This window comes from Leucoraja erinacea, chromosome 48 (genome assembly GCF_028641065.1).
Source record: "Leucoraja erinacea ecotype New England chromosome 48, Leri_hhj_1, whole genome shotgun sequence".
NCBI lineage: Eukaryota > Metazoa > Chordata > Chondrichthyes > Rajiformes > Rajidae > Leucoraja > Leucoraja erinaceus.
Genome location: NC_073424.1, coordinates 766749 through 793004, shown reverse-complemented (window position 1 = coordinate 793004; position 26256 = coordinate 766749). Strand labels below are relative to the sequence as shown.

The following is a 26256-nucleotide window of genomic DNA, read 5'->3' as shown; positions in this document are numbered from 1 at the left end:
ATTTCCCTGCCACAGAGGTGAAAAGTGGCCTAAGTGAGAGGCCCATTATGGTGAGTGAGTGCAGAGGAGTGAAGCACGATCCAAATCTCTGCCTGCTGCTTGACTTGTAACAGTGGGCTCATTCTAACGATGTTTCCTTGCCCTGCCAGGGCTGGAATAGTCTTATGAGTCAGACAGGGAGTGAAGAACCACCATCCGTCCCAGGGGTATAACAACTGCCACCATTTGTGAGCAAGGGTATGACTAGCCTCAACGTGGGAGATCCTGGTTCATTAGTTCACCCAGCAGCCAGCCACCATAAACACAGTCAATGAATGGCAACTTTCCCCTTACATTCGACCTCCCAAAGAGCGACGCCTCACACTTGCATGGTTATAAAGTCTTGATTCATTCATCCACTGCTGAACCGACCCTGTCTTGTGTCAGAAACACCCCGTCGCAATGAGCATGGACAAAAATCTCGACTGACTGTCCAGAACAGGCAGTATCGTAGACCGTGAGGAAGGATATCTACTTTACACAAAGCATCTAGAATAGAGGGAGGGGTGAAGTGGCATGGTGGCACAGCGGTAGAATTGCTGCCTGACATCGTTAGAGGCCTGGGTTCGAGCCTGACTATGGGCGCAGCGGTAGAGTTGCTGCCTTACAGCAAAATGCAGCCTGGGTTCGATCCCAACTACGGGCGCTGTGTCTGTACGGAGTTTGTACGTTCTCCCCCGTGACCTGCGTGGCTTTTCTCCGAGATCTTCGGTTTCCTCCCACACTCCAAAGCCGTGCAGGTCTGCAGTTTAATTGGCTTGGTAAATGTAAAAATGGTCCAGTATAAAATCGTCCAACTTCCAGTATAGTCCCTGCTGGACTCTTCGGAAGGTACAAGGTACAAATGCGCTGTCTGTGCGGTGTTTGCACGTCCTCCCCGTGGCCGTGTGGGTTGTCTCTGGGTGCTCCTGGTTTCTCCCACATTCCAAAGGCCTACGGGATTGTAAGTTAATTGGCATCAATGAAAATTGTAAATTGTCCGTTAGTGTGCAGGATAGTGCCAGTGTAAAGGGTGATTGCTGGTCGCCGTGGACTCGGTGGGCTAAAGGGCCTGTTTCCGCGCTGTATCTCTAAAGATGCGTTCCAGTGAATGGTAAATGGAATTTAACTCTGTTGTGGTGTTGCAATGTATCAAACCCGGGCAGGACCTACACAGTAAATAGCAGAGCCCTGGAGATAATGAATGCTCACATTATATTTCTAAGGGTAGTAGATCCTAATGGGCCTCTCCCACTTAGGTGACTTTTTAGGCGCGTGCAGGAGTCTCTGCGCTCACCACATGGTCGCCACATGTTCGCTGGTGGTCTCTGGTGAGTCTCCTTCATGGTCGCGAGGAGTTCCCACATTCTGGGAACGAGTCGCGGCCTCAGTATGGTCGCCGTGAATTTTTCAACATGTTGAAAACGTTTCTGCGACCAAAAATTGGTCGCCATGGAGATAATCGATATAGTCGTAGGTGCAGTTGTCGTGGGGTTGCCATGTAGTTATAAGTAGTCGAGGTAGTCGCAGGTAGTTTTAGTTAATCGCTTTTGCTGACCGGGCATTTTCATTGGCTCATTCGGGGAAAAAACGTAAGCAGGAGTTTTCAGAACCAAGGATAACCGACTGGTAATGTTAAATGCCCGCCGAGCATCACAGCCGTGTATCTCTGGCTTCTTAAAAGTTGGCTCCACCCCTTCTCCCCCCCACCTCACCTCTTTTGAAGGACTTACCTTACACTGTGCTAGCCGTCTTAACCTTCCTTTTTATCGTGATGTGTGTCTGTATTACCTTGGCTTTGCACCGTGTGAATTTCAGACAGCACTCCCCCCGCTCCCTGTCCCTGGTGAAGGATGCTGTGTGTGTGTGTGTGTGTGTGTGTGTGTGTGTGTGTGTGTGTGTGTGTGTGTGTGTGTGTGTGTGTGTGTGTGTGTGCGCGCGTGTGCGTGCATTGTGTGTGTTCCATTCTGACAGTCGCCGTTCCAGTTCCCGGTTTCTCAGGCGAGTGCTGGCAACTTGACAGTCGCTGGCAGTCCGCTGAAAAATCACCTAAGTGGGACAGGCCCTTCTAGATAGCATCGAAGAACTTTATTTGCACAGCCTGTGCCATGGATCTAATTTTGAGATAGTGTGGGCACAGGCCCTTCGGCCCACCGAGTCCGTGCCGACCAGCCATCACTCCAGACACTAGTCAGTCCCACTTCTCCCCTCAGATTCAGATTCAGATTCAGATTCAATTTTAATTGTCAGTGACAGTGTACAGTACAGAGACAACGAAATGCATTCCCTCTCCAATCAGGCAAAATGTATAGAAGTGTGAAAACGCACACCTCCAGATTCAGGATCAGTTTCTTCCCAGCTGTTATCAGGCAACTGAATCATCCTACCAACAACTAGAGGGCGACTATCTGAGCTACTATCTACCTCATTGGAGATCCTCAGACTATCTCTATCTTTGATCTGACTTTACTGGCTTTATCTTGCACTAAACAGTATTCAAGTTATTCCCTTCATCATGTTTCTCTTCATTGTGGACGTCTTGATTGTAATCATGTATTGTCTTTCCGCTGACTGGTTAGCATGCAACAAAAGTTTTTCACTGTACCTCGGTACACGTGACAATAAACTAAACTCAAATTTGTAAATTGTCACACCAGGGACAATTTACAAATTTTACCAATGCCAATTAATCTAAAACAACCTGTACGTCTTTGGAGTGTGGGAGGAAACCGGAGCACCCAGAGAAACCCCAGGCAGGTCACAGGGAGAAGGTGCAAACTCCGTACAGACAGCACCCGTAGCCAGGATGGAACCCGGGTCTCTGGCACTGTGAGGCAGCAACTCTACCGCTGCGCCACCTGGAGCACATTGTCTTCGAGGGAGGTGGAAACAGGAAAGGAAATCCGATAAGCACTCGAGGCAAATAAATTGGCAAGGATACAGCTCAAAAAGGCAGAGGAGTTTTTTCTTGACCAGCTTTTAACCCCGATCCAAAATCTCAAACAGATTAATCTCATTACCGTTATGCATCATCCAAGAGGACTCCTCTACAGAGAGCCAGCAATGACTCAGTGGGCAGATCCAATTACTCTTGCGCCATCTTAAAGTCCACGTGACAATAAACTAAACGGAACTGTAGCTTACAACCCATGAATGTTGATGTATGAATATTGATTTCTCAAACTTCAAATAATCTTTGCTTTCCCTCTCTTTCCGTCCCTTCCCCCATCCGAGTTCTCCAACTAGTTCTACTGCCCTTCTTCTTCTTGCGTTTGAGGCAGCAGAGGCTATGTAACGGCCTCCAGGCGCTGCAGACAGTTCAACGTGCTATTGTCGAGGGCCATGAGGTCTACCCCTCCACCAGGGGGGGGCGGAGAACAGCGCAGTCGAAAATGAGGGGCTGCTGCGCTGTTTGCTGGTCTGTTCCACACACACAGGCTGCTGATGGATGTTGCCCCCCCAGCGATGCATGTTGGCGTTGAACCGGCCGACCCCTCTACAGAGCTGGTTCAGGGCGACCAACTCTTTGCAGGGCAGGTCCGAGCCCGGTGGGGCTGTGGTGTTTGGTGCAACAGTGAATTGTCCTGATTAAAGAATACTCTCCTGATTAAATAGACATAGAAACATAGAAACATAGAAATTAGGTGCAGGAGTAGGCCATTCGGCCCTTCGAGCCTGCACCGCCATTCAATATGATCATGGCTGATCATCCAACTCAGTATCCTGTCCCTGCCTTCTCTCCATACCCTCTGATCCCCTTAGCCACAAGGGCCACATCTAACTCCCTCTTAAATATAGCCAATGAACTAGCCTCAACTACCCTCTGTGGCAGAGAGTTCCAGAGATTCACCACTCTCTGTGTGAAAAAAGTTCTTCTCATCTCGGTTTTAAAGGATTTCCCCTTTATCCTTAAGCTGCGACCCCTTGTCCTGGACTTCCCCAACATCGGGAACAATCTTCCTGCATCTAGCCTGTCCAACCCCTTAAGTTTCTATAAGATCCCCTCTCAATCTCCTAAATTCTAGAGAGTATAAACCAAGTCTATCCAGTCTTTCTTCATAAGACAGTCCTGACATCCCAGGAATCAGTCTGGTGAACGTTCTCTGCACTCCCTCTATGGCAATAATGTCCTTCCTCAGATTTGGAGACCAAAACTGTACGCAATATTCCAGGTGTGGTCTCACCAAGACCCTGTACAACTGCAGCAGAACCTCCCTGCTCCTATACTCAAATCCTTTTGCAATGAAAGCTAACATACCATTCGCTTTCTTTACTGCCTGCTGCACCTGCATGCCTACCTTCAATGACTGGTGTACCATGACACCCAGGTCTCGCTGCATCTCCCCCTTTCCCAATCGGCCACCATTTAGATAATAAGCCACCATTTAGATAATACTCAACTCCTTCAAGATCCCATTCTCATCCTAAAATATACAAGCCCAGCCACTCCATTCTCTCAGCATATGACAGTCTCGCCATCCTGGGAATTAACCTTGTAAACCTACGCTGCACTCCCTCAATAACAAAAATGTCCTTCCTCAAATTTGGAGGCCAAAACCGCATACAATACTCCAGGTGTGGTCTCACTAGTGCCCTATACAACTGCAGAAGGACATCTTTGCTCCTATACTCAACTCCTCGTGTTAAATGGCCAACATGCCATTCGCTTTCTTCACTGCTTGTACGTGCATGCTTACTTTCAAGACTGACAAACAAGGACTCCCAGATCCCATTGTACTTCCCCTTTTCCAAACTTGACACCATTTAGATAATAATCTGGCTTCCTGTTTTTGCTGCCAGTGGATAACTTCACATTTATCCACATTAACCTGCATCTGCCATGCATCTGCCCACTCACCCAACCTGTCCAAGTCACCCTGCATTCTCATAGCATCCTCCTCACAGTTCACACTGCCACCCAGCTAAATATTGATAGTATGCCACATTGTCACTTTCCCCTCAGCTAAAAATGAACCTCTACATTTCCTTATCATCATCTGCTTTGATCTGTCGTTTTCACACCTTACCCCTTCCATATCTCTCGTTTCCCTCTCCCCTGACTCTCAGTCTGAAGAAGGGTCTCGACCTGAAATGTGACCCAATCCTTCTCTCCAGAGATGCCGCCTGTCCAACTGAGTTAAACCCGTCCCACGGTACAAGTTCATTCCAAGGGTTCTCCCGAGTTTGCCCTGATTCGAACTCGAAGATTTACGGTAATGGCCACTCGTCGGTACTCGGGGATCTCGTGGACATTTTTCAACATGTTGAAAAATCTTCACGAGTCTTCCCCGAGCTTACCTGCCGTTAGCGAGTCTTCCCGAGTACCTGCCGTTAGCGCAAAGAGACGTCCCCGAGCTCCGACGTATCCGCTACGTTCATTCTCCGTGCTTACAACGAGTTTGATTTTTTTTAAACTCGGAAGAGCTCTTGGAATGAACTCGTACCGTGGGACAGGGCTATTAGTCCACCATTTTGTGTCTGTCTTCTGTAGGTAGTTTTGTTTGGTTTAGGATCAGTTTAAAGATAAGGCAGCAACTCTACCGCTGCGCCAATGTGAGCCTTTAATTTCTGAGCGTCATATGTACCACCAACTCGCCCAACAACTAGAGAGCAGTCCTGAGCTACTATCTACCCTCATCAGGCAACTGAACCATCCTACCACAACCAGAGAGCAGCGCGGAAATACTATCTACATCATTGAAGACCCTCGGACTATCTTTGATCGGCATTTAGACAATAGACAATGGGTGCAGGAGTGGGCCATTTGGCCCTTCGAGCCAGCACCACCATTCAATGGGATCATGGCTGATCATCCCCAATCAGTACCCCGTTCCTACCTTCTCCCCATATCCCCTGACCCCGCTATTTTTAAGAGCCCTATCTAGCTCTCTCTTGAAAGAATCCAGAGAACTGGCCTCCACCACCCTCTGAGGCAGAGAATTCCACAGACTCACCACTCTCTCTGAGAAAAAGTGTTTCCTCGTCTCTGTTCCAAATGGCTTACTCCTTATTACATAGAATCATAGAAACATAGAAAATAGGTGCAGGAGTAGGCCATTCGGCCTTCGAGCCTGCACCGCCATTCAATATGATCATAGAAACATAGAAACATAGAAATTAGGTGCAGGAGTAGGCCATTCGGCCCTTCGAGCCTGCACCGCCATTCAATATGATCATGGCTGATCATCCAACTCAGTATCCCGTACCTGCCTTCTCTCCATACCCCCTGATCCCCTTAGCCACAAGGGCCACATCTAACTCCCTCTTAAATATAGCCAATGAAGTGGCCTCAACTACCCTCTGTGGCAGAGAGTTCCAGAGATTCACCACTCTCTGCGTGAAAAAAGTTCTTCTCATCTCGGTTTTAAAGGATTTCCCCTTTATCCTTAAGCTGTGAACCCTTGTCCTGGACTTCCCTAACATCGGGAACAATCTTCCTGCATCTAGCCTGTCCAACCCCTTAAGAATTTTGTAAGTTTCTATAAGATCCCCTCTCAATCTTCTAAATTCTAGAGAGTATAAACCAAGTCTATCCAGTCTTTCTTCATAAGACAGTCCTGACATCCCAGGAATCAGTCTGGTGAACCGTCTCTGCACTCCCTCTATGGCAATAATGTCCTTCCTCAGATTTGGAGACCAAAACTGTACGCAATACTCCAGGTGTGGTCTCACCAAGACCCTGTACAACTGCAGTAGAACCTCTCTGCTCCTATACTCAAATCCTTTTGCAATGAAAGCTAACATACCATTCGCTTTCTTTACTGCCTGCTGCACCTGCATGCCTACCTTCAATGACTGGTGTACCATGACACCCAGGTCTCGCTGCATCTCCCCCTTTCCCAATCGGCCACCATTTAGATAATAGTCTGCTTTCCTGTTTTTGCCACCAAAATGGATAACCTCACATTTATCCACATTATACTGCATCTGCCAAACATTTGCCCACTCACCCAGCCTATCCAAGTCACCCTGCAGTCTCCTAGCATCCTCCTCACAGCTAACACTGCCCCCCAGCTTAGTGTCATCCGCAAACTTGGAGATATTGCCTTCAATTCCCTCATCCAGATCATTAATATATATTGTAAATAGCTGGGGTCCCAGTACTGAGCCTTGGGGTACCCCACTAGTCACTGCCTGCCATTGTGAAAAGGACCCGTTTACTCCTACTCTTTGCTTCCTGTTTGCCGGCCAGTTCTCTATCCACATCAATACTGAACCCCCAATGCCTTGTGCTTTAAGTTTGTATACTAATTTTTTATGTGGGACCTTGTCGAAAGCCTTCTGGAAGTCCAGATACACCACATCCACTGGTTCTCCCCTATCCACGCTACTAGTTACATCCTCGAAAAATTCTATAAGATTCGTCAGACATGATTTACCTTTCGTAAATCCATGCTGACTTTGTCCAATGATTTCACCACTTTCCAAATGTGCTGCTATCCCATCTTTAATAACTGACTCTAGCAGTTTCCCCACTACCGATGTTAGACTAACTGGTCTGTAATTCCCCATTTTCTCTCTCCCTCCCTTCTTAAAAAGTGGGGTTACGTTTGCTACCCGCCAATCTTCAGGAACTACTCCAGAATCTAAAGAGTTTTGAAAGATTATTACTAATGCGTCCACTATTTCTGGAGCTACTTCCTTAAGTACTCTGGGATGCAGCCTATCTGGCCCTGGGGATTTATCGGCCTTTAATCCATTCAATTTACCCAACATCACTTCCCGGCTAACCATGGCTGATCATCCAACTCAGTATCCTGTACCTGCCTTCTCTCCATACCCCCTGATCCCTTTAGCCACAAGGGCCACATCTCACTCCATCTTAAATATAGCCAATGAACTGGCCTCAACTACCTTCAGTGGCAGAGAATTCCACAGATTCACCACTCTCTGTGTGAAAAATGTTTTCCTCATCTCGGACCTAAAAGACTTCCCCCTTATCCTTAAACTGTGACCCCTTGTTCTGGACTTCCCCAACATCGGGAACAATCTTCCTGCATCTAGCCTGTCCAACCCCTTAACAATCTTATATGTTTCATATTTACTGGACTTTATCTTGCACTAAACGTTACCCACGTTATTCTCTTTACCCTGTATCTGTACACTGTGGACGGCTCGATTGTAATCATGTATTGTCTATCCACTGACTGGATAGCACGCAACAAAAGCCTTTCACTGTACCTCGGTTCATCCGATAATAGACTCAACTACTGAGGAACATGAAGAGCTTTGTTTTGCATGCTCTCCAAACATTATGGAGCTGAAAGGCCCGAATGTTCCTGTGCTATAATGTGCTACCTTATCTCAAAGACCAGCAGGTGTGTAGATACAATGAACTACAGATGCTGGTTTACTGCAGATGCCGCAGAGTTTCATCAGGTCAGGCAGCATCTTTGCAGAAGATGGATAGGTGAAGTTTTGAGTGGGGACCATTCTTCAGGTTTATAGATTCATTGTGAATTGCCCATGGGGGACCCCTACCACCCCAGCAACGGACTGTTCCAGCCGCTACGGTCAGGCAAGCGCCTCCGCTGTCACGCAGCAACAACAGAGAGGACGAGACGGAGTTTCTTCCCACAGGCCATCAGGACTGTAAACTCTGATCTCACCAGGGCGTCTTTAAAAAAAAAGTAAATACAGGTTCTGTTGTGTTGTTCTGTTGTTTTGCACAATCCCGCAGGCATTGCCACTTTCATTTCACCGCACATCTTGTATGTGTATGTGACAAATAAACTTGACTTGACCCTAGTGTGCAGGAGATGGGTACAGAAGTTGACTAACATTGAACTGATGTGAACGATTGATCGATGGTCGACATGGACTCGATGGGCCGAAGGGCCTGTTTCAACGCTGTTTCTCTGAACTAAACCAAACTATCATGACACGCTACCTGAAAGGATTCTCATCTCCCTTCTGTCACCTGTTGGCGACTCTCTTTATCCTGTATTTCTGTGGAATTCTCTGCCTCAGAGGGCAGTGGAGGCCGGTTCTTTGGATGCTTTCAAGAGAGAGCAAAATAGAAACATAGAAACATAGAAAATAGGTGCAGGAGTCGGCCATTCGGCCCTTCGAGACTGCACCGCCATTCAATATGACCATGGCTGATCATCCAACTCAGTATCCTGTACCTGCCTTCTCTCCATACCCCCTGATCCCTTTAGCCACAAGGGCCACATCTAACTTCCTCTTAAATATAGCCAATGAACTGGCCTCAACTACCTTCTGTGGCAGAGAGTTCCAGAGATTCACCACGCTCTGTCTGAAAAATGTTTTTCTCATCTCAGTCCTAAAGGATAGGGCTCTTAAAAATAGCGGAGTCAGGGGATATGGGGAGAAGGCAGGAACGGGGTAATGATTGGGGATGATCAGCCATGATCACATTGAATGGCAGTGCTGGCTCGAAGGGCCGAATGGCCTCCTCCTGCTCCTATTGTCTATTGTCTTCAATCCATCGCCTCTGGTCACAGACAGCAACTGGCAGTGGCGGTTTTTGCTCCCTGCCGTTCCAGCGAAATCCCTCCAATAAAACTTAACGACAAAGCCTTGGTTGAACAATTGGCAGGCCGAGCACCGCGCAGACAGTCGCATTCCCATACTGCGGTTTCGCCGCACGTAATCAGGGTGGTTGGGAACGTCGGCAGCCGGCCAAGCCGGGCGCTCGAAGAATGGGTTTTACATACTGTTTTGCCTCCAAGGTTGTTTTACAACCCGCTGCTGGTGGTGTACACGTTGCACTTGGGACTCAACACATCAAGACTCAGAGTTCCTCGCAGTTAAAAGTTCTGGCGCGGCCACGGCAGAACTCAGCATGGGACATCATCCGTTGCTGCATCACCAGGCATCAATCACTGAAGTGCATCAGATGCTTCAAAGCAGATTTTGTTTGCGTTACATAGAGTAGCACCACAGCCAATTTACACACTAACAGCTCATAAACAGCCGTGACTTTTCTTTCTGGTAACTGTGGTTCCAGGGGAACAAAAATTGGCCAAGAAACACATTTCATCGGCTCTTTATATATCCATGTACACCACGTGTCGGAAAGAAGTGCAGATGCTGGTTTAAATCGAAGGTACACACAAAATGCTGGAGTAAGGGGGAAAGGGGGAAACTACCTTTCAGGGTCCCTACCTGGTCGGAGAGGCAGCTTTTCTCCGGGCTGCAGCCTCGACCCGTCCTCGCGGCCTACCAGCGGGCCTGGAGCGGCGTTTCCTGTCGCGGACCGCCCAGAACCTCAGCTTCGGCGGCGGCACAGCGCTGGAGCGCTATCGTGGAGCGGGCGATGCCTTGCCTGGGTCGCCGCGCTGGAGCTCCGGTGAGCTGAGACCGCCGGGAACAACATCGCGGAGCTGCTGGTCTGTGGAGCGGCCAGCTGCGGGCGGTGGCGCCAAACGTTACACCGGGAGCCTGGGATCTCGCGACGAGATCGCCAGTTGTGGAGCTCCAACCGGCGCGGCCTTGTCGGCTTCGGAAGCCGCGGCCTCCAGTGCGGAAGCGGCCGTTCCAGGTTTCCCAAGCCGCTGTGAGGACTCTCCCGACGCCGGAGCACCATCACCCGGCGAGAACGGCCTGGAACATCGGCAACTGTGGAGGCCTCAATAGGCCCGACTATGGGTGAACTGGGGTTTGGGACTGGACTTTGTGCCTTCCCTCATGGTGGGAGCCATGGTGGGGGGGATGTTCTTTGTGTTTAAGACTCTCATTGGTGTTATGTCTGTATTCTTTCTTTGTGTGCTACAAAATGGCAAAAAGCATTTCACTTCATTACACCTCGGTGTATGTGAATGTGACCAATAAAATACCTTTGAATACTTTGAATAACTCAGCGGGACAGGCAGCGTCTCTGGAGAGAAGGATTGGGTGACGTTTCAGGTCGAGACCCTTCTTCAGACTGAAATGACCCAAAACGTCACCCTTTCCTTCACTCCAGAGATGCTGCTGGTCGCGCTGAGTTACTCCAGCATTTTGTGTGTCCCTTCCATATATACAACTAGAGAGCAGTCCTGAACTACTATCCACCACATTGGAGAGCCTCGGACTACCTTTGATCAGACTTTACTGGCTTTATCTTGCACTAAACATTATCCACGTTATTCCCTTTATCATGTATCTGTATCATGTGTGTATCCACAACAGCCGTCGGAGGTTAGAATAGAATAGAATAGAATGCCTTTTATTGTCATTCAAACACACAGGGTTTGAACAAAATATCATTCCTACACTCATGACATGATCACATTGAATGGCTGTGCTGGCTCGAAGGGTCGAATGGCCTACTCCTGCACCTATTGTCTATTGTCTTCAATCCATCGCCTCTGGTCAGACAGCAACTGGCAGTGGCGGCTTTTCACACAAAAAAACAAGACACACACTTAACACAATTTACACAAACATCCATCACAGTGAATCTCCAACACCTCCTCACTGTGATGGAAGACAAATGTCTTATCTCTTCTTCTTGTTATTCTCCCGTGGTCCAGCAGTTCAACTGCAGCGTCGAGGCGACTGGGGCTCACGATGTTAAAGCCCCTGGCGGACGATGGTAAGTCCCACGGCCGTTTAAGCCGCTCCGATAGATGTTAGGCACCCCGCCGAGCCATTTAAACCCCGCGATCCCGGCGGGAGAAGTTGCCGTTGCGGGAGCTCCGAAAAGCGGTCTCCCACCAGGGACCCTGCTCACGATGTTCCTGTCCACAGGGCCTGTGGCCGGAGCCTCCGAAGCTCCGAAGTCGGGTCGCAGCCGTGTGCCACCACAGCTTTCCCCGCTCCAAAGTCGGCCAGCTCCGCGATGGCGAGTCCGCAGGCTCCGCGACTGGAGCCCTCAGGTTGGTTCCAGTTAGATCCGCCGCCGGCTCCTCGATGTTAGGCCCAACGACACCAGAGACCCGACAGGGGAAAAGTCGGGTCCTCCGTACAGGGAAGAGATTCAACGGTTTCCCCCCCCCACCCCCACATATAACCATATAACCATATAACAATTACAGCACGGAAACAGGCCATCTCGACCCTTCTAGTCCGTGCCAAACACATAATCTCCCCTAGTCCCATATACCTGCGCTCAGACCATAACCCTCCATTCCCTTCCCATCCATATAACTATCCAATTTATTTTTAAATGATAAAAACGAACCTGCCTCCACCACCTTCACTGGAAGCTCATTCCACACAGCTACCACTCTCTGAGTAAAGAAGTTCCCCCTCATGTTACCCCTAAACTTCAGTCCCTTAATTCTCATGTCATGTCCCCTTGTTTGAATCTTCCCTACTCTCAGTGGGAAAAGCTTTTCCACGTCAACTCTGTCTATCCCTCTCATCATTTTAAAAACCTCTATCAAGTCCCCCCTTAACCTTCTGCGCTCCAAAGAATAAAGCCCTAACTTGTTCAACCTTTCTCTGTAACTTAGTTGCTGAAACCCAGGCAACATTCTAGTAAATCTCCTCTGTACTCTCTCTATATATACACAGGTAAAAAAAAATAAAAACTAGAACCAAAAACATACATCTAACGAACAAACTTTTTTTTTAAAAGGCAGACGGACTGCAGTCGAGCCGCCGCCACACCGCAGAAGTGGAGGTTGATACAATATAGATGTTTCAAGAGGGTTTTGGATAGGCTCATGGATATGCAGGGAATGGAGGGATGTGGACCACGTGCTGGCAGAGGAGTTTGAATTGAATTGAATTGAATACATTTTAGTAGCTAACGATGTCCACATACAAGGGATTTGCCTTGGTGCTTTGCTCGCAACTAACTACACGATATACAGTAGACAATTAAAAATAAAATATTATAATTTAAACAATGGTGACAGAATGAAATAAAATACCAGAGGAAAAGGAGGCCACAGAATTTTGGTTGTTGAGTAGACATACTGCTCGTGGGGAAAAAAGGCTGTAGCGGCTTTGACAGTCCGGTGTCGCCTTCCAGAGGGAAGTGATTCAAAGAGTTTGTGGCCAGGGTCGGAGATGATCCTACCCACTCGCTTCCTTGCCCTTGCAGTGTACAGTTCGTTTAATCTACCTTGGCATCATATTCGGTAGACATTGTGGGCTGAAGGGCCTGTTCCTGTGCTGTACTCTTCTATGTACTAAGACATGTTGGGTCAAAAGCATCTCCTCCCCACCCATCCACGTTGGAAGATTTCATGATGCACTGCTTTAGCTGAGAGATGCAGCAAGGAAACGGGCTCTTTGCCCCACCGAGTCCACACCGATCACCCGTTCACACTTGGTCTAAGTTATCCCACTTTCCCATTATTTCCCCACGCAGTTGGGCCAATTAGGTTATAGACAATAGACAATAGGTGCAGGAGTAGGCCATTCGGCCCTTCGAGCCAGCACCACCATACAATGTGATCATGGCTGATCATCCCCAATCAGTACCCCGTTCCTACCTTCTCCCCATATCCCGACTCTGCTCTGCTACATATAAGAGCCCTATCTAGCTCTCTCTTGAAAGCATCCAGAGAACCGGCCTCCACCACCTTCTGAGGCAGAGAATTCCACAGACTCACCACTCTCTGTGCGAAAAAGTGTTTCCTCGTCTCTGTTCTAAATGGCTTACTCCTTATTCTTAAACTGTGGCCCCTGGTTCTGGACTCCCCCAACATCGAATGGGTTAGTTTAGTTTAGTTTGAGTTCAGTTACAGAGGTACAGTGAAAAGATTTTGGTGCGTGCTAACCAGTCTATGCATGATTATGACACTGACTTACAAACCCACCGTCTTTCGGACGTAGGAGGAAACCGGGGCACCCGGAGGAAACCCACACGGTCACAGGGAGAAGGTGCTGCCCAAATTGGACCGGACGGCCTGTTTCTGCGCTGCATGACCCCCCATGACAAGCTGGACTCAATCTGCTAGTGGAGGTGTGTATGACGGAACTGCAGATGCTGGTTTAAACCGAAGATAGATGCAAAATGCTGGAGTAACTCAGCGGGACAGGCAGCATCTCTGGGGAGAAGGAATGGGTGACGTTTCAGGTCGAGACCCTTCTTCAGACTGATGTCAGGAGAAAGGTAGATACTGAGATAAGGAAGAGCAAGGTGTGAAAACAGGAGAAAGGGAATGGAGATCGGAGAAAATTGTTAGCTGACCACAAAACAAACCACAAAATGTAGTTGGATAAAACTGGTGGGAGAACTGGGAAGGGGAAGGGGATGGAGAGAGAGGGAAGGCAAAGGTTACTTGAAGTTAGAGAAGTCAAAGTTCATACCGCTGGGGTGTAAGCTGCCCGAGCGAAATATGAGGTGCTGTTCCTACAATCGGTGCTGGGCCTCACTCTACCAATGGAGGAGGCCCAGGACAGAAGGGTCAGTGTGGGGATGGGAGGGGGAATTAAAGAGTTTGGCAACTGGGAGATCAGGTGGGCCTGGGCTGACTGAGCGGCGGTGTTCAGCAAAACGATCGCCGAGCCTGCGTTTGGTCTAGCCGATGCACAGGAGGTATTGTTCACAAATGGGGGGGGGGGGGGGGGGGGGGGGAACAGACTGGGTTGGCCCTTGTGAGAGTTTGGAAGAGTGAGAGGTGACTTCATTGCAACATACAAAGCACTCACAGGGTTTTGACAAGAGAGACATGGAGATGATGTCTGGCTGGGACGTCGAGAACCAGTGGGATTGGAACCAAGTGCTCTGTCATTCTGGGCTGAGATGAATGGGAATTACGTCATTGAGACTGCAGTGAACAGCTAGCATCCTCTACCCAGGGGGGCTGCGATGGCTTAGCTGATGATTGTACTCTTGAAAGAGACTGATATGCTTTGGATATTAAGCAGTCATAAGGGATTCGTACAGGAAGGTTGTACCGAGGCTAAAAATCCGCCGTGTTTCAACTGAAAATGAAACAGGCACAAGGGATCAAATGGTCGACTCCTCGCTCCGACACAGAACAACTCACATTGATGAAATAGTTGTCAAACAGAAAAACATCCCAAGCAATTTCAAAGGAGTGTCGGTGGCGCAGCGGGAGAGTTGCTGCCTCACAGCGCCAGAGACCCGGGTTCCATCTTGACTACAGGTGCTGTCTGTACGGAGTTTGTACGTTCTCCCCGTGACCAGCGCGGGTTTCCCCCCGCACTCAAAAGTTTAATTGGCTTGGTAAATTTGTAAATTGTCCCTACTGTGTGTAGGATAGTGCTGGCATAGAAACATAGAAAATAGGGGCAGGAGTAGGCCATTCGGCCCTTCGAGCCTGCACCGCCATTCAATATGATCATGGCTGATCATCCAACTCAGTATCCTGTACCTGCCTTCTCTCCATACCCCCTGATCCCTTTAGCCACATCTAACTCACTCTTAAATATAGCCAGTGAACTGGCCTCAACTTCCTTATGTGACAGAAAATTCAACAGATTCACCACTCTCTGTGTAAAAAATGATTTTCTCATCTCGGTCATAAAAGACTTCCCTCTTATCCTTAAACTATGTCCCCTTGTTCTGGACTTCCCCAACATCGGGAATAATCTTTCTGCATCTAGCCTGTCCAACCCCTTAAGAATTTTGTACGTTTCTATAAAATCCCCCCTCAATCTTCTACATTCTAGCGTGAACAAGCCGAGTCTATCCAGTCTTTCTTCATATGAAAGTCCTGCCAACCCAGGAATCAGTCTAGCGTGCGGAGATCGCTGGTTGCCGCGGACTCGGTGGGCCGAAGGGCCTGTTTCTGCGCTATATCCCTAAACTAAACTAAAGTATAACCTATGCAGTCGTGGCTGAACTGTTCACAGTCATAGTCGAACAGCACAGAACCAGACCCCTTGGACCACCTTGTCGAGGCTGACCAAAGATGCCCCAGCTAAGGGGACTAAGCTACATAAGGAGCCACAAGGGATTCATACAGGAAGGTTGTACCGAGGATAAAGATCCGCCTTCCTGGGACGGAACATGAAACAGGCACAAGGGATCAAATGGTTGACTCTTCGACACAGAACAACTCACATTGATTAAATAGTTGTCAAACAGAAACATATCCCAAACAATTTCAAAGTGTCGGTGGTGCAGCGGTAGAGTTGCTGCCTCACAGCACCAAATACTAAGGGCTAGTCCCATTTGCCTGCGCTTGGCCCACATCACTCCAAACCTTTTCTATCACATGTGGCTGTTCAAATGTCTTTTAAACGCTGTTATAGTACATGCCTCCGCTACCGCCTTAGCAGCTTGTTCTATCTACAATAGACAATAGACAATAGGTGCAGGAGTAGGCCGTTCGGCCCTTTGAGCCAGCACCGCCATTCAATGTGATCATGGCTGATCATCCACAATCAGTACCCCGTTCCTGCCTTCTCCCCATATCTCTTGACTCCGCTATCTTTAAGAGCCCTATCTAACTCTCACTTGTAAGCATCCAGAGAATTGGCCTCCACCGCCCTCTGAGGCAGAGAATTCCACAGACTCACAACTCTCTGTGAGAAAAAGTGTTTCCTCGTCTCCGTTCTAAATGGCTTCCTCCTTATTCTTAAACTTCTGGACTCCCCCAAAAACCTTTTTACACAGGGAGTTGTGAGTCTGTGGAATTCTCTGTGGATAGAACTCTTAAAGACAGCGGAGTCAGGGTATATGGGGAGAAGGCCGGAACGGGGTACTGATTGTGGATGATCAGCCATGATCACATTGAATGTCGGTGCTGGCTCGAAGGGCCGAATGAACCTTGTAAACCTACGCTGAGATATCAACTTGTGTTGCTGGCCGTACCTGGTAGACACAGGGTCAGCTGGTCCATGGTGGCAGCGATGTTCCTCTGTTGAGAACGACACTTCTTCAGTTCCTCCATCTCCACAATTAGCTGCGGGGGGGGATCGGAAGGAAAAGAAACAACTTCATTAACCTGCGTTTTACCGATCTTGCTAGTGGATGGCAAGGGACAGGCATTCAACACATGTGCAGTGCTGTACAGTCAGTCCCGGGACACTGGTGGATGCGTCACTGAATGCATTCAGAAAGTGAATGGGGAGGATTCACGAGGATGTTGCCAGGAATCGAGGGCCTGAACTATAGGGGGACGTTGGGCAGGCTAGGACTTTATTTAGGCAATAGACAATAGGTGCAGGAGTAGGCCATTTGGCCCTTCAAGCCAGCACCGCCATTCAATGTGATCATGGCTGATCATCCGCAATCAGTACCCCGTTCCTGCCTTCTCCCCATATCCCCTGACTCCGCTCTCTTTAAGAGCCCTATCTAGCTCTCTCTTGAAAGTATCCAGAGAACCGGCCTCCACTGCCCGCTGAAGCAGAGAATTCCACAGACTCACAACTCACTGTGTGAAAAGGTTTTTCCTCGTCTCCGTTCTAAATGGCTTACTCCCTTATTCTTAAACTGTGGCCCCTGGTAATACAGGTGATCTTATGAAGGTGTATCAGATCCCAAGAGGAATAGTGGTGGTCTGGTGACACAGTGGTAGAGTTGCTGCCTCACAGCGCCAGAGACCCAGGTTCAAATCTGACTGCGGGTGCTTGTCTGTGCGTACTTCTCCCCGTGACCTGCGTGGGTCTTCTCTGGGTGCTTCGGTTTCCTCCCACACTCCAAAGATGTACAGGTTTATCAGTTAATTGGCTTCAGTAAAATTGTAAATTGTTCCTAGAGTGTGGGGATTGCTTATCGGCATGGACTCGGTGGGCCGAAGGGCCTGTGTCTCCACTGTATATCTCAACTAAACTCAACTAATATCACGGCCAAAAAGACAGCGGCAATTTTCTCAGAATACTTCACGACCATGACATATCACGACTGTCACATGTTGATAGAATGGAGTGACTGGGCTTGTACACTCTGGGGTTTAGAAGGATGAGAGGGCATCTCATTGAAACATGTACGATTATTAAGGGTTTGGACACGCTAGAGGCAGGAAACATGTTCCCAATGTTGGGGGTGTCCAGAACCAGGGGCCACAGTTTAAGAATAAGGAGTAAGCCATTTAGAACGGAGATGAAGAAACACTTTTTTACACGGAGAGTTGTGAATCTGTGGAATTCTCTGCCTCAGAAGGCAGTGGAGGCCAATTTTCAGGATGTTTTCAAGGGAGAGTCAAAGAGAGAGATAGCTCTTAAAGATAACGGAGTCAAGGGATATGGGGAGAAGGCAGGAACGGGGTACTGATTGGGGATGATCAGCCATGATCACATTGAATGGCGGTGCTGGCTCGAAGGGCCAAATGGCCTCCTCCTGCACCTATTGTCTATTGTCTATTGTCCGTACAGGCACCTCCCGTAGTCAGGATGGAACCCGGGTCTCTGACGCTGGGCCACCGCGCCACCCTTGTTCGGCAAAGTCGTCCCCCGGAAATGTAGCGGTTTTCAGAACTCAAGAACCAAGTGGCGCAGAGTAAAATCTGGTTCGATAATTGGAATGGAACTCACCTCCCTCCCCGTCTCTTGCAGCTTGTCATTTGTATCAGTCACCTGGATCTGAGGCAACAAAAAAGTCCTTTTAAAATGCTGATAGTAAATAACAAATGCAAGTAATTAGCGCTAAATCATCAAGATGCATGCTGTAAACACAAACAAATGATTATGGATGCGAAGGAAGCAACTGCAGATGCTGGTTTAACATTGAAGATAGACACAAAATGCTGGAGTAACTGAGCGGAACAGGCAGCATCTATGGAGAGAAGGAATGGGGGAGGTTTCGGGTCGAGACCCTTCGTCAGTCAGCATTTTGTGTCTATTATGGATGCTACTTGGCTTTTCTATGATATCCTAAGGAGATATATTTGGAGGAAGTATCCAGATACTGGTACAGGTACTATCACAGCACTTAAGAAACATTTGGACATGTACATGGATAGGATAGGTTTACATCGGGAGCTCGCAGTCTCGGGCGAGGCCGTGGATGTCAGGAGCTCCAATGTCGTGGAAGGTTCGACCAGCCCGACTCGAGGTTCGATCGCCGGCGCGGGAGCTGACATCCCCCTGATGCAGGAGCTGTTCGCCCCGACGCGGAGGGCCCAAACGCCGCCAGCTACGGGAGCCAAGATCATCCCGTCAACGGAGGGCTCGAGGCCCCTGGACCGCGGGAGAGCAAAGGGAAGAGATTTGAACTTTTTTCCGCCTTCCGTCACAGTGAGGAATGTGGAGGAGTCACTGTGGTGGATGTTTATGTTAAAATGTGTTTTGTGTGTTCCGTTGCTTTTTATTTGTATCACTGACTTGGCAAATTAAATTCCTCGTATGTTGCAAAACATACTTGGCTAATAAAGTATTATTGTGATTTGGATTGTGATAAGGGGCAAACACAGCGGTTATGAAGGTGAGGTAGATCAGCCATGATTGAATGCGGAGTAGACTTGATGTGTCGAATGGCCTAATTCTACTCACGTATGAACTGGGAATTATGACAGACGCCTCCTGGTGGCGATCCCTAGAAGTGACGACGCGATGCACTCTGTGACACGTTGGGCAACAATTCCGTCAACATGTTGGACCACGACAGAAGCCAACAGCGAGCTACACATCGTCTGACACACGAGCGATCGAACTTATAGAAACATAAGCCTCTTTAATGGCTCTCTTTAGTACAAACAGGATCATCAAGTTTGCGGACGACACGACTGTGGTGGGACTGATAAACAACAGCGACGAGTCTGCCTACAGGGATGAAGTCCAAAAACTGACTGTCTGGTGTACCAAAAACAACCTGGTACTCAACCCAGCAAAGACAAAAGAACTGGTCGTTGACTTCAGGAGGAGAGGAACCTGCTCCCTTATACATCAAAGGAGACATGGTGGAGAGAGTCACTGGCTTTAAGTTCCTGGGAATAAACATCTCCCAGGACCTCAAGTGGCAAATGAACACCGTCACTCTCGTGAAGAAGTCACATCAGCGGCTGTATTTCCTGAGGTCTCTGCGGAGAGCAAACGTCTCACAGCCGCTGCTGCTGTCCTTCTACCGATGCGCCGTGGAAAGTATCCTCTCCTATGGAATCCTGGTGTGGTTTGCTAGCTGCACTGTGGCTGAGAGGAGGGCGCTGCAGGGAGTTATAAAAACTGCGCAGAGCATTACAAACTCTAACCTGCCCTCCCTGGATGACATATACAGGGCCCAATGCTTACGCCAGGCCACAAATATCAAGCAGGACACATCCCACCCTGCCAACTACCTTTTCACTCTGCTACCCTCTGGGAGGCGATTCAGGTCTCTGAAGGCTCGCACCGGTAGACTAAAAAATAGTTTCTACGGTAAAATAGTTTAATTCCAACAGAGAACACTGGGGAAGCAAAATGTAATTCCAAGAAATGCCGCCAAATTCTTTTTAATTCTTTTTAAATACTTATTTATTATTTTACTAATAAGTGTACATATGTGTCAATGGTTGGCGTGTTTGCATTTTTTAACCGGAGGAGATGTAATGGAATTTCGTTGCACAGTATTGTGTAATGACAATAAACGTATTCATTCATTCATAGACAATAGGTGCAGGAGTAGGCCATTCGGCCCTTCGAGCCAGCACCGTCATTCAATGTGATCATGGCTGATCATCCAACTCAGTATCCTGTCTCTCAGCCTTCTCTCCATTCCCCCTGATTCCTTTAGCCACAAGGGCCACATCTAACTCCCTCTTAAATATAGCCAATGAACTGGCCTCAACTACATTCTGTGGCAGTGAATTCCACAGATTCACCACTCTCTGTGTGAAAAATGATTTTCTCATCTCGGTCCTAAAAGATTTCCCTCTTATCCTTAAACTGTGACCCCATGTTCTGGACTTCCCCAACATCGGGAACAATCTTCCTGCATCTAGCCTGTCCAACCCCTTAAGAATTTTGTAAGTTTCTATAAGAACCCCCCACAATCCTCTAAATTCTAGCGACTACAAGCCGAGTCTATCCAGTCTTTCTTCATATGAAAGTCCTGACACCCCAGGTATCAGTCTGGTGAACCTTCTCTGTACTCCCTTAAACCCCTTTTTCACGGGGCGACTTGACGCAAGAGTTAACCAGAGTTGAACATCGTGGGAACCTCTTGCGATAACCGTACGGCATTCGTGGATCACCGTGGCGCTAACGGCAGGTACTCGTGTAACTTGGTGACTCGGGAGAAAATTCAAACAAGCTTGAATTTCTCCAAGAGTGACTTGTACACTTGTGGTTGAACATTGCAACAATATATGCACGTAATGGCCTGTGCGATATCCGTACTGATTCTTGGGTGTACCGTGGGAACTCCTGCGAACGGTGAACCCGGAAGCTGGACAGAGGGGACAGAAGGTGAGTAAAAATTGTCTTCTGTGGGATTGAATTTAAAAAATAAAGATTTGCATCCGCATATGGACATCAACTTATTCATGAGTTATGTTAATGAGATTCAAGAAAATAACTATAATCTTTAAAAGGGACTTTACTGAAAGGCCCTGCATTTTTATGGCCCGTGAGAAATTTTTCACATATACTTCTTTGAGAGATACAGCTCGGAGCCCTCGCCGACCAGCGATCGATGCCTTTCCGAAGCAGGATCCGGAACGCTACCAATCAATGTTCTCCAGAGACCCGTGTAAAGGAGTGAACTGCACATGCTGGTTTAAAATGAAGACAGACACAAAAAGACATCAATTCCGATTAGGATGTCTGAAGAAGGGTTCCGATTCGAATCGCCACCTATACTTTTTCTCCAGAGATGCTGCCTGACACGCTGACTTACTCCAGCTTTTTATGTTTTTCTTCCCAGATCTGTCTTACCTGCTGAGTTACACCAACATTGTGTGTCCGTGTTCACTATGAACATTGAATTATTTAATTTTAGGTAACTTACACTCTCTCTCTCTCGCCCACCCCCTCCTGCCCCCCCCCCCCATCCAGTAATTGTCGGTTTACCCGTCCAAGGTTTGCAACGATGGTTCCCTCTTGGGATCACACTATCCCTAGCCAACAATTGGCCTATCAGGGAACCAAATATAGACATAAAGTGCTGGAGTGATTCAGTGGGTCAGGCAGCATCTCTGGAGGAAAGGGTTAGGCGACATTTCGGGTCGGGACCCCTCTTCAAAATACCCTGCTGAGGTCATCTGTTGTTGGCCCTGATTTGTCCCGGTCTTTTCTTGCTTCCAGTTCCCCCCTACAATCATCCCGAAGAAGGGTCCCGACCAAAAATGGAATCTATTCCTTTTCTCCAGAGATGCTGCTTGGCCCGCTGAGTTACTCCAGCATTTTGTGTCTAACTTGCTGATTCAGACAGTTTTTGATTTACTCTGAAACACACGTTGGAAATTTAAACTTGGGCGCAACTAACATCGTCTTACTACCGTGGGAACTCTTTAACTCAGCGGGCAGGCAGCAGTTAATTGTTGCTCCCTTCAGTTTCCCAGGGGGTCGGGACGGGACTGGAGTTGGGAGGGAAAGGTGGGGGAGTCGAGGGAGAGGAGGGGGAGACAGATGGGGGTGTCTTCATTTACTGGCGGCGGGTGTCTGTCACTGAAACAGGCAGGTGAGATTTCACATCCACCTTGTGTGTGCCTTTCTCCCTCTCCCTCCCTCCCTCTCACACAGACTGAGAGACTGCCTCTGTGAGTGTACGTCTCTTTCTCCCCCTCTCCCACACACAGTAAAGACCGAGTAACTGTGCTCACTCCATCTGTGTCTCCCACATACACAGTAAAACTCTGCTTTGTGTGTGTATATACCAATTCAACCAAGGGAGGATATTTATAGTGTGTGAAAAAAAAAAAGTGACATCATTTGTGCCACGTGATGATTTAATTACACTTGACAGTTTACAATGTCATTCAAGATTTAACGGGAAAGCTCGGGAGACGGACAAGTCACTCGCACAAATAACAGAAATGCCGAGTACCGTGGGAACTCTTTGTCTACACCCCCGTAATATTGTGTGATATCGTGCTAGACCACAACCACTTCACTCTGGCTACATCTTGCGTCAAGTCGCCCCGTGAACTTATAAGGTGAGACAAGTGTAGATGGACAACATTAGTCGGTGTGGGAAAATTGGGGAGTCAACCAAAATTGTGGTGAATGTTATCACTCATAAGCTGGTGCAAAACACATGAAGCTTTCACTGTCCCCCCCCCCTCATCCTTCTAAATTCCAGCCAGTACAGGACCAGTGCTGTCAAACGCTCATCATATGTTAACCCACTCATTCCTGTGATCATTCTTGTAAACCTCCTCTGGACCCTCTCCAGAGCCGGCACAGTTGCTCACTTCCTCGACTGATGTTGCACCAAGGTCAAATGGAAGGTGAAAATATAAAATTAGGAACAAGACTCAACAGATATAATGTATTGAGGGATGCACAGGAAGGAATTGCAGATGCTGGTTGAAATCGAAGGTAGACACCAAGTGCTGGAGCAACTCAGCAGGTCAGGCAGCATCTCTGGAGAGCATGGAGAGGTGAGGTACCGTTCTCTGTGTATTTTATTCATTTTGAGAGATACGGTGTGGAAACAGGCCCTTCGGCCCAACGTGTTTGCGCCAACCAGCGACCACCGTACACTAGTTCTATCCTACACACTCGGCTACATATGCCGAAGTTGTAGACTGGTTACTCCACACTAACCAATTGTAGTGTGTTATTATTGAAGAAGGAACTGCAGATGCTGGAAAATCGAAGGTAGGCACAAGTGCTGGAGAAACTCAGCGGGTGCAGCAGCATCTATGGAGCGAAGGAAATAGGCAACGTTTCGGGAACCGAAACGTTGCCTATTTCCTTCGCTCCATAGATGCTGCCTCACCCGCTGAGTTTCTCCAGCATTTTTGTCTACATTTGTAGTGCTTCATTATTAGGAGCTCTGCCTACTACACGGTTCATATTATCGCAACCCAGCTTGTGCTGTTAGTCTATTTGCCGCCACACAGCTGAAGCAACATGCTACAGCAGTGTACTGTAATGCCCCTGTCCCACTTAGGAAACCTGAACGGAAACCTGAACGGAAACCTCTGGAGACTTTGCACCTCACTCAAGGTTTCCGTGCGGTTCCCGGAGGTTTTTGTCAGTCTCCCTACCTGCTTCCACTACCTGCAACCTCCGGGAACGACACGGAAACCTTGGGTGGGGCGCAAAGTCTCCAGAGGTTTCCGTTCAGGTTTCCTAAGTGGGACAGGATCTTTTAATAAAGTCAGTTGCACCATGTTTGTGAGAAAGACTGGGTCATTTACAGAAGCCAATTAACCTACAAACCCACATTGCTTTGGCGTGTGGGAGGAAACCTGAGCACCCAGAGAAAACCCACGCAGTCACGGGGAGAACGTGCAGACTCTATACAGTCAGCACCCGTAGTCAGGATAGAAGCAGGGTGTCTGGCGCTGCTAGGCAGCAACTCTACCGCTGCTGCCCAGAGTGCCATGGTTACTGGTGGCTAACCATATAACCATATAACAATTACAGCACGGAAACAGGCCATCTCGGCCCTACAAGTCCGTGCCGAACAACTTTTTTCCCTTAGTCCCACCTGCCTGCACTCATACCATAGCCCTCCACTCCCTTCTCATCCATATGCCTATCCAATTTATTTTTAAATTATACCAACGAACCTGCCTCCACCACCAGGGCTCTCATTTAACTTTTTTTCTCTGTTGCCAGCCGGGCAACCTAGGCAGCTTTTTAGGTTGCCAAATGACAGTTTAGGTGGTCATTTAAGACGGCTTGCATGACACGTGCGATAATGTGCTCGGACGAAGTGCGTAGTTACCAGTCGGAATTATGCTCAATGAAGCATTCACATATTATTTCTGCTTCAAATAAAGTTGCAAACTAAACATATTCACCAATCAAGACATGATATATCCCACAATGACATGCAGCAAAATTATAACACAGTATCTCAACTCTTTTTACAATGAATGCAATTTCTATTATTTCTTTCCACTTCCAAACAAAAATCTGTTTGGATTATTCAGCGTATGATCAACCTCGGTGAGACCAAGCGTAGGCTTGGCGATCGCTTCGCACAACACCTCCACTCAGTTCGCAATAACCAACCTGAACTCCTGGTGGCTCAGCACTTCAACTCCCCCTCCCATTCCAAATCCGACCTTTCTGTCCTGGGCTTCCGCCATGGCCAGAGTGAGGCCCACCGCAAATTGGAGGAGCAGCACCTCATATTTCGCTTGGGCAGTTTACACCCCAGCGGTATGAACATTAACTTCTCCAATTTCAGGTAGTCCTTGTTTTCTCCCTCCTTCCCCTCCCCTTCCCAGCTCTCCCCCAGCCCACTGTCTCCGCATCTTCCTTTCTTCTTCCTGCCCCCCCTCCACCCCCACATCAGTCTGAAGAAGAATCTCAACCCGAAACGTCACCTATTCCTTCGCTCCATAGAAGCTGCATCACCTGATGATTTTCTCCAGCTTTGTCTACCAACGGGATCCCACCACTGGCCACATCTTCCCATCTCCTTCCCTGTCGGCTTTCTGCAGACCCCTCCCTCCGTAGCTCTCTGGTTAATTTGTTACTTCCCACCCAAACCACCCCCTCTCCTGGCATTTTCCCTTGCAACCGCAGGAAATTCTACACTTGTCGCTTTACCTCCCCCCACTGACTCCATTCAAGGACCCAAGCAGTCATTCCAGATGCGACAGAGGTTCACCTGCAACTCCTCCAACCTCATCTATTGCATCCGCTGCTCTAGATGTCAGCTGCTCTACATCGGTGAGACCAAGCGCAGGCTTGGCGATCGTTTCGCTGAACACCTCCGCTCGGTCCGCAATAACCAACCTGATCTCCCGGTGGCTCAGCACTTCAACTCCCCCTCCCATTCCGAATCCGACCTTTCTGTCCTGGGCCTCCTCCATGGTCAGAGTGAGGCCCACCGTAAATTGGAGGAGCAGCACCTCATATTTTGCTTGGGCAGTTTATACCGCAGCTGTATGAACATTAACTTCTCCAATTTCAGGTAGTCCTTGCTTTCTCTTCCCCTTCCCAGCTCTCCCCCTCAGTCCACTGTCTCCGCATCTTCCTTTCTCTTCCCCCCCCCCCCCCCCCCCCCCCCCCACCCTCACATCATCAGTCTGAAGAATAGTCTCGACCCAAAACGTCGCCTATTTCCTTCGCTCCATAGATGCTGCCTCACCCTCTGAGTTTCTACAGCATTTGTATCTACCCATTCGCACAAGTTGTGTTATCCCACTTTCCTCACCCACTCCCTACACATTAGGGGCAATTTTACAGAGACAAGTTAACCTACAAAGCCAATGCAATGCGTCTTTGGGATGTGGGCGGAAACCCACACGCTTGCAGGGAGAATGTGCAAATTCAACACACAGTGCCCGAGGACAGGATCGAACACAGATCCATGGCGTG

General features: G+C 48.4%; 1 protein-coding gene across 1 annotated transcript in view; it reads right to left on the bottom strand.

Annotated features, from left to right (window-relative positions):
- Positions 1-26256, bottom strand: part of LOC129715027 (exocyst complex component 6B-like) — a 274298-nt gene that overhangs the window by 187240 nt on the left and 60802 nt on the right. The window contains exons 3-4 of the mRNA XM_055664851.1: positions 18370-18417; positions 16709-16799 (exon numbers count right to left, since the gene is read on the bottom strand). Coding sequence (XP_055520826.1) covers positions 16709-16799; positions 18370-18417 — 139 coding nt within the window. The remainder of the gene's footprint in view (positions 1-16708; positions 16800-18369; positions 18418-26256) is intronic.